Here is a 15,932-nt window from a genome sequence, read left to right as displayed (position 1 = left end):
TGAATTTGAATCCCACCCTACTCCAGGCTGGCTGCATACATTCAGCTCCCTTACTTTGCTTCACTCACTTCGAAACTGGGAATGGGAAACAGGCTTGTCTCTCAGAACTGATGTGAGCGTGAACACACCTCACCTGCCTAGAGCAGGAGCAGCTAGGTAGTCAGTGCTTCCTAAGCTGTAGTATGACTGTGACTGCAAATTGGGTGTGGAAGGGCCTGTAGTCTTCGAACAGGTCAGTCACATCTTATTTGGTTGGTAAAGGGTTTACTCCCTGTGTTTCAACCTCTTCACTTAATTTTTTTTTTTTTTTTTGTATTCTGTGTATGCCAGAGAGTATTGTCGTGGGCACTATGACACACAAACCAGTGATCATACAGGATATATTATTATGTAAGAGTATAGGGAGCCTGGCATGGTGGTACACACCTTTAATTACAGCACCTTTAATTGAGGCCAACTTGGTCTACATGATGAAACTGTCTTAAAAAAAAAGGCAACACCTAAAATAAATAAGAGAGATCATGGGGGAGCGGGTTGTAGAGAAAAATGCATTCAGAATAACAGATGAGAAGTGAGGAGAAAAGGGAAGCCTTTTCCGAGGCAGTGATATTTAAGGCACAAAGCCTAGGAAAGAAGCAAGCTATGCAGATATCTGAAACAAAAGGTGGGGGGGTGGGGGAGGTGAGATGGAGAGGTGGATTTGGGGAAGATGGCTCTGGGCCATGGTGACAGAGGACTGTGACTTTCCCATGATCTCCAGAAAGGCTCAGTTTGCCAGTCCATCATAAAATAGCTATCCTAAAGCATCCTTGGTACTCAGTGGGTACTGTCCATTTCCTCCTCTGTGTGGGTACGAACCCAGTGCCAACTTGGCAGAGCCATTTTTCCAGAGTCTGTCTGCTTGTGATACTGAGTCTGGACTGCTTGTCAAAACTCCGACTTAATTTTTGTCAACAAGACTTCTCTTTTCCTCCTTTTTTGATGTCTCAGAGATGGAAAAGACATAATTGTTTATAGAGATCAGGTGGTTCTCTAGTTCATGTGGCACTAGGTTTTCAGTCTAGTGAAGGTTACTTGGGCTGAAGGAGAGGCCTTGCCTTGTCCACAGGAAGCTTCTACCTGGCAGAGCTTCAGGTAATCAGGGTGAGCACACCTCTTAACTGGAGCACTCCATGCTAACTGGGGTGAGCATCTCTCCATATGGGAACACCCACAATCAATGTGACTTTTCTTATTGGTGCACAGGTCCCAGCCAGACATACCCTCCTAACCAGAGCATCCATCCATTTGTATCCTCATTGATGGGGGAGGATATTGCCAGCTGAGACATTCCTCCATGTTGGAATAGCCCCCTCTTGTGGGGGCAGATGTCCTAGTCAGGAAATTACTTTAGTTGGATGATCTTCCCAACATGGCAATCTCCTCTGGGTACCCTCTCAAACCTGTAGACACATCTTTCCGATGCAGGATATTCCCTACAAAGTTGGGACATGCCCCTAACTAGAATTCCTTCTCCCAGCTGGGACATTCCTCCTAAGTTAGAGCTCCATCCTTTATCAGATGCACCTCAGAAGCAGAGCAACCCCTCCCTAGGCCCCTTACTGAGGCATCTCCCAGCATACAACTCGGGGTGTCTGCTTTCTGGGGAAATCAAGGAAATAAAAATGTGTCTGTGATTGGAGGTTAAGACTCAGCTTTTGCCGGTGATGGTGGCACACACCTTTAATGCCAGCACTTGGGAGGCAGAGCTCTGTGAGTTGGAGAGGCCAGCCTGGTCTACAGAGGGAGATCCAGGACAGCCTAAGGCTACACAGAAAAACTCTGTCTCAAAAAACAAAAGAACAAAAAGATTGAAAACCTGTGTTCTTCACACAAGGCCAGCAGGCTCCTCTGACCAGCCGGCTCCTCTGACCAGCCTACCAGAAACTAATTTAGAACAAGAAGATACAGTAGCATCTCCTTATCTGCAAAGAGTGTGTTCTAAGACTCCCTGTGGATGCTCAAAACTGCACACAGCATGGTATTCTGCATATATCTTGTTTTTATTTATACATATAATAAAGTTTATAAACCGGGCATAAAAAGTTTAGTAACACTAAAAACACAGTAGATCAATTATGAGACTATTGTAACAAAATTACATGAAAATGGTTTCACTTTCAAACAATCGCACTGTTTTGTGCTCACCCGTTTTTTATGGTGATTTGAGATGAAACCATGGCTATGTGAAGAGATGAAGTAAGATGAATGAGGTAGGCATTACAACACAGGTGTGCACCACCCCCAGCTCAGGTGAACTTTTTAATTTTATAAAAAATGTATCCAGGCTGGGTGTGGTGGGGCACACCTGTAATTCTACTCTTCAGGAAGCAGAGGCACCAGGAACACTGAAAGTCTGAGGCCATCCAAGCTATGTAGTGAGATCTTGCTTGCCGGGCGGTGGTGGTGCACACCTTTAATCCCTGCACTCAGACCGAGACAGATCTCTGTGAATTCAAGGCCACCTTGTTCTCCAGAGTGAGTTCCAGGACAGCCAGGGCTACACAGAGAAACCCTGTCTCAAGAAATCAAAAAATCGAGGCCAGCCTGGACTACCAAGTGAGTTCCAGGAAAGGCGCAAAGCTACGCAGAGAAACCCTGTCTCGAAAAAACCAAAAAAAAAAAAAAAAAAAAAAAAAAAAAAGAAATCAAAAAAAGAAAAGAGGGGGGGCTGGAGAGATGACTCAGAGGTTAAGAGCACTGACTGCTCTTCCAGAGGTCCTGAGTTCAATTCTCAGCAACCATCTGTAATGAGATCTGGTGCCCTCTTCTGGCCTGCAGTCATACATGCTGTATACATAATAAACAAATAAATCTTTTTTTAAAAAAAAAAGAAGAGGGCTGGAGAGATGGCTCAGCGGTTAAGAGCACTGACTGCTCTTCCAGAGGTCCTGAGTTCAATTCCCAGCAACCACATGGTGGCTCACAACCATCTGTAATGAGATCTGGTGCCCTCTGCTGTCATATATGCTGTGTACATAATAATAAAAAAAAAAAAAAAAAAAAAAGAAAGAAAGAAAAGAAAAGGGGAATAAAACAAGCGCGTTCTGTGGTGCTTGCCAGTAGGATTTGCTGAAGGAGGCAGAAACAGGAGTTTGAGGCCAGCTTGGGCTACACATTGGGGGCTGGAGAGATGGCTTACTGGTTAAGAGCATTGGCTGCTCTTCCAGAGGATGCGGGTTCAATTCCCAGCACTCATACGGCAGCTCTCAATTGGAACTCCAGTTCCAGGGGACCTGGCACCTTCACCCAAACATAAATGTAGGTAAAACACCAATGCACATGAAAATGAATCTTAAAAAAGAATAAAACAGGCTGGTGAGATAGCTCAGTGGTTAAGAACATTGACTGCTATTCCAGAGGACCCTGGTTCAATTCCCAGCACCCACATGGCAGCTCACACCTGTCTGTAACTCCAGGTCCAGGGGATTTGACAACTCTCAGACACACATGCAGGCAAAACACCAATGCATATAAAAATAAAAATAAACCATTAAAAAAGCTGTATTATCAAAAAAATAAATAAATAAAACAAGCCTTTAGGGCTGGAGAGATGGCTCAGAGGTTAAGAGCATTGACTACTCTTCCAGAGTTCCTGAGTTCAATTCCCAGCAACCACATGGTGGCTCACAACCATCTGTAATGAGATCTGGTGCCCTCTTCTGGCCTGCAGACATACATGCAGGCAGAACACTGTATACACAATAAATAAATCTTAAACAAACAAACAAACAAACAAAAAACCCACCAAGACTTTAATCCCAGCACTCTGGAGGCAGAGGCACGTGAATCTCTAAGTTTGAGGCCAGCCTGGTCTACAAATGAGTTCCAGGACAGCCAGGACTGTTACACAGAGAAACCCTGTCTCGAAAAACCAATTAAATAGATAAGTATACAACAAAACAAACAACTAAAAAAAACCCCAAATAAATACAAATTTAAAATCAACCTCTAATGGTGAGGTCTGTAATCCCAGGTACAAGGGAGGCTGACAGAGGAGAGCAGGTTCAAGGGCTGATTAGACTGAAGGCCAGCCTGAGCAACTCACTCAGATCCTGTCTCACAGAAAGAAAAGAAAAAAAAGATTGGGGTTGTAGTTCAATGATCGAGTGCTTACCTAGCACGTTAAGTCTTGGGCTTACCCCCAGTACCATTTGTCTTTCTTTTAGGAAATAGGATATTTCTATGTAGCTCAGGGTTCTAGTTCTAGGTTCTAGCTGGGATTAGAGGTGTGCGTCACCGTGTTTGGCTGTGCTGGTGACTTTACTACTGTGTTTCATCTTAGGAATTCATATTCCATAATTTGACCCTCCATATCTTTGAAGTTTGAAACATTTCAGCATTTTTTACTCATGTATCAATTTCTGCCTCTGCTTCAGTTTCTTCTTCATTTTCCTCACATGACCTAAGTTCTCCAGCACTTTCACTTTAATCCCTGTTTTACAAGTCTGCTTGAGATGTGGAAGCAGCTTCAAATGTAGAAGCAACCTCTCCACTATATATAAATTCTCTATTCTTTCTCTGTATATATTATTAATATAATACATTAACAACAATACACATGTTTGTTTATTCATTTATTTATTTCCTCCCCTAGTCCAGACCCATCTCCGAATCTGTATAGCCATCTCCCATTTGCAATAAAATGGCTTGGTGCCTCCCTTTTTTTTAAGTACCCCCTTTCAGAAGTCTTCATGTAGCCTCCGTGCTTTTTCTGGCATAATGTGTGCTCACCACTGGAATACATTTCTCATATACATATTTCCATATATACATATACACATACATACATATATGTAAAACCAAAATCAAAACCAAAAACCAAAAACAAAAAACCAAAAAACCACCCAAACCAAACCAAAAAAACAGTGGAAACCCAGCTGGCTAGTGACAGTCAACAAGCCAGTCGCGTGCAGTGAAGACACGCGGGACAAAAGGGTGATAAGACACCCTTGCAGAACCAAACAGAAACACAGATTTCTTCTGCTAACTCAAGAATGGCGCCTAACTTGAAACCTAGGACTAGCCTATTTCTGGGACTTTCAGACCGCAGGGATAAGAAAGGGAGTGAAACCAAAGAAACGGGAAACGGAAACCTCTTGGTGAAGAAGTCTCAGCTCTAGGTGCCCAGGTTGAATTTCAGCGCGCAGGCGTCACCTGGCCTCGCCTCCAGACGCAGGCGCCGCACGATCGGGTCCCGGTGCGCAGCCGCGGGTATTCACGCAGGCGCAAGAGTGGTCGGCCAGCCCCGCCCCGGCTCTAGGCCGCGAGGCGCGGGCGGGGCGATGGCGCGCGGGAGGGGCGGGGCCACGCTGCGGGCCCGGGCCATGGCCGCCGCGGATGCTGAGGTGAGGCGCGGGGCCGGCGTTCGGCGCTGGGGCGCGGGCCGTGATCGTGATGGCAACAGCCGCGGCGAGAGGGCAGGAACCCAAGCGTGCTGCGAGCTGGGTGGGGCCGCGCGCCCCCGCCGCCTCGGGCCAGGCGGCGGCGAGGCCCCAGCGTCCGGCCCGCGCTCCGCCGGCGCGCTTTGTGCGCGGCGGGCCGGAGCAGCGGTGGCGGCGGCAGCAGCAGCGCGGCGGGCGGTAGGAGGCCGCGGCCCCGCATCCCGCAGCCGCGAGCCTGACTGCGGGCGGGTCGGAGCGGGGGTGGCGGAGACAAAAGGCAAAGTCGAGCGGGCCAACTTGTGCGCGGCGGAGATGAGGCCGGCCTGCGCCTGCTGCCCCGCGCCGTGACCTTTCACTCGCCGCGAGAGCGTGGCACCATCTTTAAGGAAAAGTTGGCCGGTCCCGCTCGTCTCCCGCGCACAAAGCCGCTGCAGCAGGGTGACCACGGGCAGCACGCTCGACAGAGGATTGTCTGCGGACCCAAGTTTATTTCTTCACCGATGGCATTAAAGCGGCGGGGGACGGCGAGTTAGCGTTCTTTTGTTCGCGTGGTGGCCTTCCCTCTGCTCTTTCTGCGGGATAGTTTGCTTCCTGGTTTTTTTGCGGCGTAAACGTTATGCCCCGGCGAGAGGGACCGCTGTCTTCCCCAAGCTGAGAAAGGCCGACAAGGAGTCGGGGTCCGCAGAATGCACTAGTGTTGTGTTCGTAGGGCCGAAGTACGGGGCCGGTTTGGAAGAAAGTATAACATAACAGTTTTCTTCCGAAATTAGCTGCGGGAACAGTTAGCTTTTGGGACTTCCAGACCTCAGAAAGTGAAGGTGTAGTGAGAAGCTGGCACATGTGTGATGCTTAGGTTCAGCAGTACATTTTACCCCAGATAATGTGTGGTCATTGAATTTCTTTTCTCTTGCCTTTTTGACGGGTATTCATATAAGTGAACGGCGTGTTTTCAGATCTAATGCAAGGAGGATTTGTTGAGTACTTAACAACGTTCAAGAACTGACTTAGGCACCAGGAACACAAGTGTATAAGAGATAATTCTAAGTCATTTCCAGGATTGTAAGGAAGGAGATAAATAGTCATTCTCATCATTTATTGAGCACTTGATGTGTTCCAGGCATTGTTTAAGCCCTTCAGAGAAGTTATCTCATTCAGTTTTTTAATGACCTGTGCAGCGGGTACTGTATTTCCTATTTAGCAGATGAGGAAAATAAGACTTGGCAGAGGTAAGTAACTTTGCCTGGTCAGTTGTAGGCCTGGCCACTTTTCTTCCTTTCTTTCTTTTTAAAGATTTATTTATTTATGTATATGAGTGCTCTTTTTGCATGTATGCCTGCATGACAGAAGAAGGAATCAGATCCCATTGCAGATGGTTGTGAGCCAGTATGTGGTTGCTAGGAGTTGAACTCAGGACCTCTGGAAGAGCAGCCAGTGCTTCTAACTGCCGAGCCATCTCTCCAGCCCCTGGCCTGGCCATTCTTCAATGTCAGGCACATAATTGGTGTTACTAATTGATGGAGGAAGCTGAGTGTGGTAGTGCATGCTTGTTAATCCTAGCACTTGGGAGGCTGAGACAGGAGGATTGCATGTTCAAAGCTAGCCTGGACTACAGAGACCCTGCTCCCCTCACCCCTCAAAGATGGAATTGTCAGTGGCCTCCGTATCTTTGATTTCCCAGGCAGCATACATAGTGTGTGTGTTTGTTGAGCCTGTGCCTGGTCCCAGCCCTACTGTGTAGGTCTTTTTTTTTTTTTTTTTTTTTTGGTTTTTCGAGACAGGGTTTCTCTGTGTAGCTTTGCGCCTTTCCTGGAACTCACTTGGTAGCCCAGGCTGGCCTTGAACTCACAGAGATCCGCCTGGCTCTGCCTCCCGAGTGCTGGGATTAAAGGCGTGCGCCACCACTGCCCGGCCTGTGTAGGTCTTTTGTGCATAATGTAGCATATAAACATGACAGCAGTTTTACCAAGTAGGTTCTGTGGTATCCCCTTTTGCAGGTGAGGCAACAGGCACGTAGCCCCAGGATTTCAGAGGGTGCGCTGTAGTTGAAGATGCAGATGTGTGACTAGAGAGCCCAGACTGGATAAACACGTGTTACACCTGCCTTTGGATTTATGACTTTACGTGTTTATCGTGGAGGTACATGACAGGGTGAGAGGTCCTCATCTGTGGTCCTGTGGAATTGGGTAGGCATGGGCTCATCCTCACTGAATCTTGAAATATTTACTGGTTAGGGTTCATTAATTGTGGGATGATTAACCCATTAGAGCTGACACTGAAGCTTATATAAGTGTGCGTTTGTGTATTACTGAGGCAGTGGAGAGGTTTATTAATGTGTTCCCTATTCTCCATTTTGTAGATTGATGTGGGCTCATCTACTTCTTGGGTTGAAATGTATGTCCTGATCACAGGATCATAGTGTGATACATAGGGCTTTTGTCTTAGCAAAAATGTTATCTTGCAGCAGGAGTGCCTTCCAAAACAAAATGTGTATTTGGCTAATATGTATCTTATTAAGATTAAAAAATTATTTAATTTTATATGTATTAATGTTTTGCCTTTATATGTAATTTTATGTGTATGGATGTTTTACTTGCATTTATGTTTGCATGTCTGGTGCCAGTGGAGGCAGTGGTGCCCCTGGAACTGGAGTTAGGGTGATTGTGAACCATCAAGTAGATGCTGGGAGTTGAACCCTGGTCTTCTGAAACAGCAACAAGTGTTCTGTGAACCGTGGAGTCATCTCTCCAGTCCCAGTGTTTGCTTTCTTTCTTTTCTTTTTCTTTTTTTCTTTTTTTTGAGCCAGAGCCTTGATGTGACTAGATTGGAACTCATTGGAACTCATGACAAATTTCTTGCCTGAGTGTTGGTATATAAGCCACCATGCCCACTTGTATCTCTGTCTTCTTCGTTTGTTTTGAGAGAGGCACTTGCTGTGCTCCTAATGTTGGCCTTGAACTTCTGATCCTTCTTGGGTTACAGGTGTGTATTACCATGCCTGGTTTTGTTTCTTTTCCTTTAATCTTACATTTTAATTGGATATGGACATGCACACCTGTGGTTTAGCACATGGAGGCTGAGGCAGAAAGATCATAAATTAGGTTAGCCTGGGGTACAGCCAGGTGTGGAGCACGACTTTAGTCCTGGCACTGGACAGGTATTCGGATTTCTGCGTTCAAGGCCATCCTGGTCTATAGAGGGAGTTCCAGGACTGCCAGCACTACACAGAAAAACCCTGTCCTGAAAAACAAAACAAACAACCCCCAAAACAATTTTTTTTTTTTAGAATAGTGTATACATACATAGTTTAAAAAGTCAGGGCTGAGAGATATTATTGGAAACTTTAGAGTTTTAGTTCTTGAATGTTTACTTCATGTTTCTGAGTATATGCTGCTGTTACCATGTCTCTACTCACCAACTTTAGGGATTACCTGTGTGCCTCCAGTAATAAAAGATGAGTTTAATTCTTTTGAATTCTGTGGTCACCTGCTAGTTAGAATGGGCATTTTCTTGGACTGGTGTGCAGCAGCATTGTCTTTGGAGTTTGGTCTACCTTCCTTGATCTCAGAGAGCTCTTTCTCTCCCCCTGTCCCCTGGGGTAGAATGTATTTTCTAGTAGCTGCTGAAGTAGATAACGATGGGGCTGAGGATGTAGAATTGATAGAGTGCTGGGCTAGGTTAAACTGGGTGTGGTAGTGCATGCCTGTGATCTCAGCTAGGTAGGTAAAGGCAGGAGTATCAGAAGTTTTAGGTCATCCTCAGCAATGTAGCAAGTTCAAAGCAAACTTGGGTTCCAGGGGACTGTGTCTCAAGAAAAAAAAGGGGGGGGTTGTTAATGGCAGTGAACCTTTTTTATGTCTAAAAATACAGATGTACTTTACTACTGTCATACTTGAAGAAAAAGTTTGGGTAAGCATGGAATTCCTGCTTGGAAGTCAGTTATGAAGGTTTTTTTTGGGGGTGGGTGGGTGGGGTGGGGGTGGGGAGGGGGGGGAGGGCATGGTATGCTCCAGGGATTGAGTGAGGACCAGTATGGTTCACAAGGATTTTGTCTCAACAAAATGTCATGAATTGCTAAGCAAGAACTCTACCACTGAGCTGTAAGAAAGAAGTCCAGTTTGAACCCCCTCTCCCCCCCCCCCCCCCCCCAATCCCCAGTGCTCTGGAGAGCAAACCTAGGGTTACAGGCTCTCCTGATGCCAGGCAGTTTCTCTACCACTCAGCTGTAGACCCAGACTCCATTTGACTTTCAATTTTCTTTTTCCCCTTGAGACAGGGTTTCTCTGGGTAGCCCTGTCTGTCTTGGAACTTGCTCTGTAGACTAGGTTAGCCTCAAACTTAGTGATCCACCTGCCTCTGTCTCCCGAGTGCTGGGGTTAAAGGCGTGTTCCACCATGCCTAGCTTGATTTTTTTTTTTCTTTAAATTTTTAATTTTATTTATTATTTTTTTTAGAGACAGCATAGCCCTGACTGGCCTTAAATTCAAGGTGTTTGTCATCATTCTTGGCTCGAGTTTTTATTTACTGAAAACATTGTTTTGTTTTTGTTTTTTGAGACAGGGTTTTTCTACATAGACTTGGTCTGTGTATTCTAGGTTGTCCTTCAACTCAGAGATCCACCTGTCTCTTGCCTCCTGAGTGCTGGGATTCAAGGCATGAGCTACCACACCTGGTTTGTTCTGTAACTTAAAAGATTGAGAGACAGAGAGACAGAGAGAGACAGAGACATACACACAGAGAGGGAGTGTGTGTGAACTCAATATTCTCATATTCTCTGGTCTGTGCATTCATGTGCCAGTCCCTTGACGATCCGAAGAGGGCATCAGATCTGGAGCTTGAGTTACAGGCAATTGTGAGCTGTCAAGTGTGGGTGCTGGGACCCAAACTCAGGTCCTCTGCAGGAGCAGCAAGTGCTCTTAACCTTTGAGCCATCTCTCCAGCACCTGAAACTGTTTTTTCATACAGTAATATTTCTTTCCTTCCTTGTTTTGTTTTTTTTTTTATTTTTTATTTTTTTAGTTAGTTTTTTGTTTTTGAAGACAGGATTTCTCTGTGTAGCCTTGGTTTTCGTGGAACTGGCCTGCCCTACCTCCTGAGTGCTGGGATTAAAGGTGTGTGCCACTACCACCTTTAATATTTCTTTTTGCTTTAACACAGATGTGCTTCTCTCTTCAGTTACTCTGTAACAGTCTAAATGCAGGGCTTTAAACTGACTATAATTTATTTTTTATCTTTACCAATAATGCTATAATGAATGTCCTTAAATTTTTTTTTTTACATTTATTTGTGCATGTCTATATTCAGGTGTGCATGTATGAGTGTGTGTGTGTGTGTGAGAGAGAGAGAGATCAGAGGGCATTTTACTAAACTCGGTTCTTCTACCTTGTGAGTTCTGGATATCAAACTCAGGTTATCAGTCTTGGTGGTAAGCATCTTTACCTGCTGAACTCCCTCGTTAGCCCTGTAGTGAACATTCTTATACATGTACATTTGTGTGTTTTTTTTCCAGAGTAGATAAAGTTGAATGTATTTTAAGTGAAGCAAATTCCAGCTGCTTGGGAGGATGATGGTTGTAAGTTGTTGGGTTTTTTTTTTTTTTTTTTTTTTTTTTTTTTTGGTTTTTTGAGACAAGGTGTAGCCCTGGCTGTCCTGGAACTCACTATGTATACCAGGCTGGCCTCAGAATCAAGAGATCCACCTGCCTGCCTCTGCCCTCCAAGTGCTGGGATAAAAGGCATGCACCACCACCACACAGCTGGAGGATTGTAAGTTCAAGGCTGCTCTGGCTTCAGAGTGAGCTCAAGCCAGTCATTGAGAATCCGTGAGATCCTGTCTCAAAATAAAAAGTGAAAAGAGAGACCTGGAGGGATGATGTAGGCAGAGTTTTCCTGTTCTAGCAGCAGTTTTCCGAGTAACCAACACTGAGACTTAATATTACTTATAAATGCTTGGCCAATAGCTAAAGCTTTTTACTAGGTAACTCTTACATTTAAATTAAATTTCTTATCTATGCTCTGCTATGTGGCTTGGTACCTTTTCTTAGTACAGTGTGTTCATCCCTGCCTCTGCTGGCGATTCCTCTGACTCCGCCCCTCTTCATCCCAGCATTCTCTCTGTCTCAGGCTGTCTCACCCAATCTCTTCTTGCCCAGCTATTGGTCAGTCAGCTTTTTATTAACAATGGGTATAATACATATTTACAGTGTACAGAGGAATTATTCCCCAGCAGGAGAGCTCAGTGGTTAAGAGCACTAGCTGTTCCTCCAGAGGTACTGGTTTAATTCCCAGCACTTACATGGTGGTTCACAACTATCTGTAACTCCAGTTCTGGGGATCTGACACCATCTTCTTGCCTCCATGGGCAGCAGGCATACACATGGTGAACAGACACAACATGCAGGCAAAACACCCATACATATAAAATAAATAAAAGAAGACAAGAGGCTTGGGATATAGTTTAGTGAGAGTGCTTGCTTAGTGTTTTACTTCTCATTGTGGTGGCAGAGTAACACAGGAGGACTGATTTGTCTTATTAAATTATGCATGTGTGCATGGGGTGGGGTGGTGGTGGTTCAAGTCATGCCGGCAGGAGTGGAGGTCAGTTCTCTCCTTCTAGCGTGGGTAGTAATCAGGCTTATTTTGGCTCACTTTTTTTTTTTTGAAAGCAGGGTTTCTTTTCTTTATTTCTTTTTTTCTTTCTGGAGCTGAGGACTGAACCCAGGGCCTTGCGCTTGCTAGGCAAGCACTCTACCACTGAGCTAAATCCCAAACCCCGAAAGCAGGGTTTCAGTGTGTCGTGCTGCTTGGCTTGGACCTCACAGAAATCTGCCTGCCTCTGTCTCCCGAGTGTTGGTGCTGGGACTAAAGCTATGTGCTACCACATCCAGTTTGGGCTTGCTTCTGGCATAGTGTTCAGAGGATACATACAGTGCTTCATTCTGGGGAAGGCATGGTGGCCGGAGGGTATGAAGCCACTTGTTCCTTAGATCAGGAAATAGCAACTTTAAAGATTCTATTTTCTTATTTTATTACCCGTTTCTGTGTTTGTGCCACATGGTGGTTGGTGTCTGCTGAGACTAGAGGGCATCTGATTCTCTGGAGTTGGAATTACAGATGATCGTGAGCTGCCATGTGGATGCTCGGAGCTGAATTCTGGTCCTCTTCAGGAACAGCCAATGTGGGCCTAGAGAGATGAACTTACTGATCCCAGGAGCTGGGATTAAAGGCTGTATACCACCAACCTGGCTGCTTTTATCTTTCTTGTTTTTTTTTTTTTTTTTAATTTGTTATGTATGCATAGGGCACCAGATTTCATTACAGATAGTTGTGAGGTACCATGTGTTTGCTGGGAATTGAACTCAGGACCTCTGGAAGAGCAGCCAGTGCTCTTAACCTCTGAGCCATCTCTCCAGCCCTTGTGTTTGTTTTTTTGTTTTTGTTTTTGAGACAGAGTTTCTCTGTGTAGCCTTGGCTGTCCTGAAACTCATTCTGTAGACCAGGCTGGCCTTGAATTCACAGAGATCTGCCTGCCTTTTCCTCCTGTATGCTGGAATTAAAGGCGTGCGCCACCACCGCCCGGCCCTATTTTAAGTTGAAAACATTGTAAATTGAAAATGCATTTTAACACACCTACCTCTTAGTGAAATCCCATTGTAGCATATGGGTCCTGGCCTTGCTTTGATTAAGCAGTATTACAAGAAGATTGACCTGTCTGTTACTAGTAAGGAAAAAATAAAAATTTGAAGTATGATTCTTATTAAATGAGCATTTTTCATAGTTGTAAAGTTGAAAAATTATTTTTTGTGAGACAGGATATCATTTTGTAGTCTAGACTGACCTTGTACTTTTGTTATTCATGCCTCTAAAGTACTGGAAGTTACCTGCCATGCCTAGGTCAAAGTTGACAAATTTTAAGTTGAACCATTGTAAGCTGGGGACCATCTGTATAAACTGGGTTAAAAGGTAGTATAAAGACCCATTACTGAATGCATGTAGTCTCTTCCTGCTGTCCTTGTTTCCCATGGAATAGCTTACTCTACCCTTTTTTGTGCTTTCCTGTCCTCAAGTGTGGTGTGTTTTTAGAAGTTGCTAAGAAATGTATTAGTTTTTAATTGTGCTATGGTATACATGTGTAGAGGGCAGAGAAAAACTTGTGAGAGTCTATAGGTATTTAACTCAGGTTGTCAGTCTTGGCAGCAAGTGTCTTTACATACAGAACCATCTTGCCAGCTTGTTCTGGAGCTTTCTTCTGTAGGGTTCACCTTCCAGTCTCCTGTGACTCTAGAATGTGATCTGCTGGTCTGTGGTGTTATGTGGGTTTCTACCAATTCCTCTTTGAGGTTTTGAGGGTTGCTGGCTTTTTTCTTTTCCTTTCTATGTCTCTCAGGATCAGTCAGCTTGCTTACTATTTATTTATTTATTTATTTATTTATTTATTTATTTATTTTGGTTTTTCGAGACAGGGTTTCTCTGTGTAGCTTTGCGCCTTTCCTGGGTCTCGCTCTGTAGACCAGGCTGGCCTCGAACTCACAAAGATCTGCCTGGCTCTGCCTCCCAAGTTTGCTTATTATTTATCATCCCCTTATTTAATTTCCTCCTTCCTCTGTGCCATGTAGTGAGTTAGCTTTACTTTTAACTACCTGTTCATGTTTTTGTCAGGCTTTTACGTGTCTCCTAGATGGCTAGATGGAGTTTTTGTTTTTTTTTCCTTCTTTATTTATTTATTTATTTTTTTCGGTTTTTCGAGACAAGGTTTCTCTGTGTAGCTTTGCGCCTTTCCTGGAACTCACTTGGTAGTCCAGGCTGGCCTTGAACTCACAGAGATCCGCCTGGCTCTGCCTCCCGAGTGCTGGGATTAAAGGCGTGCGCCACCACCGCCCGGCTTTTTTTTTCCTTTTTGACCATATCTTTGGTTGATTTTTTTTTTTTTTTTTTTTTTTTTTTTGATAAGAGAAGTGGGAGGGTCAGAAGCATTTGTTTTAACTGTGAACTGTGAATTTTTTTTTTTTTTTTTTGAGATCGTGGTCTCTCCATGTAGCCCTGACTCTCCTGGAACTTGTATAGATCAAGAGACTATAAGAGACACACCTGCTTCTGACCCTCCAAGTGCTTTGATTAAAGTAATTATGACTGGCTGGTTATAGCTACAAATCTTTTTTTTTTTTTTTAAGATTTATTTATTTATTATGTATACAGTGTTTTACCTGCATGCCAGATCTCATTACAGATGATTGTGAGCCACCATGTGGTTGCTGGGAATTGAAATCAGGACCTCTGGAAGAGCAGCCAGTGCTCTTTACTGCTGAGCCATCTCTCCAGCCCAGCTACAAATCTTGGTAGTGGTTCTCATCTGAATAGTCATTGTGCACAGGGCTGCTTGTCTGGTTCAGGGAGGGAGGGAGAGACAGAGACAGACAGACTGACTGACTGACTGATGGATTGATGGTGTGGTTTGTGATAGGAATGCCTTAGCGGCCTAACAGACCAGCAGAGATGATGCTGATGCTTGTCCTTCATTCAGCCCTAACATCATAGGACATCTGTGGGTAGTTTAGTCTGATGCCAGGAGGTTCATTGTCAGCATATTTAAAACACAGTACAATTTGGGGAGAAGTTTCCGGGCAACAATCATTCCAATTCCAGGTGCACAATAAAGCTTAAGGTGTCACTACTTAGAAACTCCTTTAGAAAGTGTATATGACCATGAGAGGGTGGGTTCTACAGCTAAAGGGACTAGAATCTAGTGGTCTCTGACCAAGAAAGCATAGAGGTCAGCAGGCTATAAAGTACATGTGACATCTCCCCTAAGGATGGATCCTGTTGACTAAGAAACAAAGTTAAAAATAAAGGTCTATGGAGGGAGAAACTGGGAGGGTTTGGGTGAGGTCTGCCTCCATAGATAGCAAAAGGACACCAAGTTGTTAACAATATCCATTCCCGCCGGGCGGTGGTGGCGCACGCCTTTAATCCCAGCACTTGGGAGGCAGAGCCAGGCGGATCTCTGTGAGTTCGAGGCCAGCCTGGGCTACCAAGTGAGTTCCAGGAGAGGCGCAAAGCTACACAGAGAAACCCTGTCTCGAAAAACCAAAAAAAAAAAAAAAAAAAAAACCAAAAAAAAAACCAAAAAAAAAAAACAATATCCATTCCCAGCCTTTTGGGTGGAAAACAGGTAATTCCACCTTTGAGGAGAGTTCTCTGTGTGTTTAGCATTCCTGGTTCCCTAGTGCTCTGGGGGCAAGGACCTTTGTGTCCTCAACAAAGGAAGAGACATGAACAACATTCATCACTTTTCCTAAGGTCCCAACAACAAACTGAGACATGATTTTGCCATTGTTCACTCTGTGGAACCAATGAGTTTATTGGGTTTCATTACAGATCATAGGTGAGGGACTACTTACAGAGCTGTGGGTGCTCTCTGCCCTGACAGGCCATAACAGGAGAGCCCTTACCCAGCAGGGATGAAGGCTTTTGAACAGTTGCTTAGGTGGAGACCTCTGCTTTAGACTTCTCCCAC

At 44.7% G+C, this 15,932-nt stretch overlaps 1 protein-coding gene across 6 annotated transcripts in view; it reads left to right on the top strand.

Moving 5' to 3' along the window:
- The first annotated feature begins 5,321 nt into the window (after positions 1–5,321).
- The window catches only part of Ehmt1 (euchromatic histone lysine methyltransferase 1), a 135,021-nt gene continuing 124,410 nt past the window's right edge, over positions 5,322–15,932 (top strand). For 5 of the 6 annotated variants that reach the window (XM_059260251.1, XM_059260252.1, XM_059260249.1 and 2 more), the window contains exon 1: positions 5,322–5,387. In XM_059260251.1, the coding sequence (XP_059116234.1) occupies positions 5,325–5,387 (63 nt within the window). In that variant the 5' untranslated portion in view covers positions 5,322–5,324. The remainder of the gene's footprint in view (positions 5,388–15,932) is intronic. The other variant, XM_059260250.1, reaches the window with a different exon arrangement.

The sequence above is a fragment of the Peromyscus eremicus genome, chromosome 4 (genome assembly GCF_949786415.1).
Source record: "Peromyscus eremicus chromosome 4, PerEre_H2_v1, whole genome shotgun sequence".
NCBI classification, from domain to species: Eukaryota; Metazoa; Chordata; class Mammalia; order Rodentia; family Cricetidae; genus Peromyscus; species Peromyscus eremicus.
This window is presented reverse-complemented; position numbering and strand designations above follow the sequence as displayed.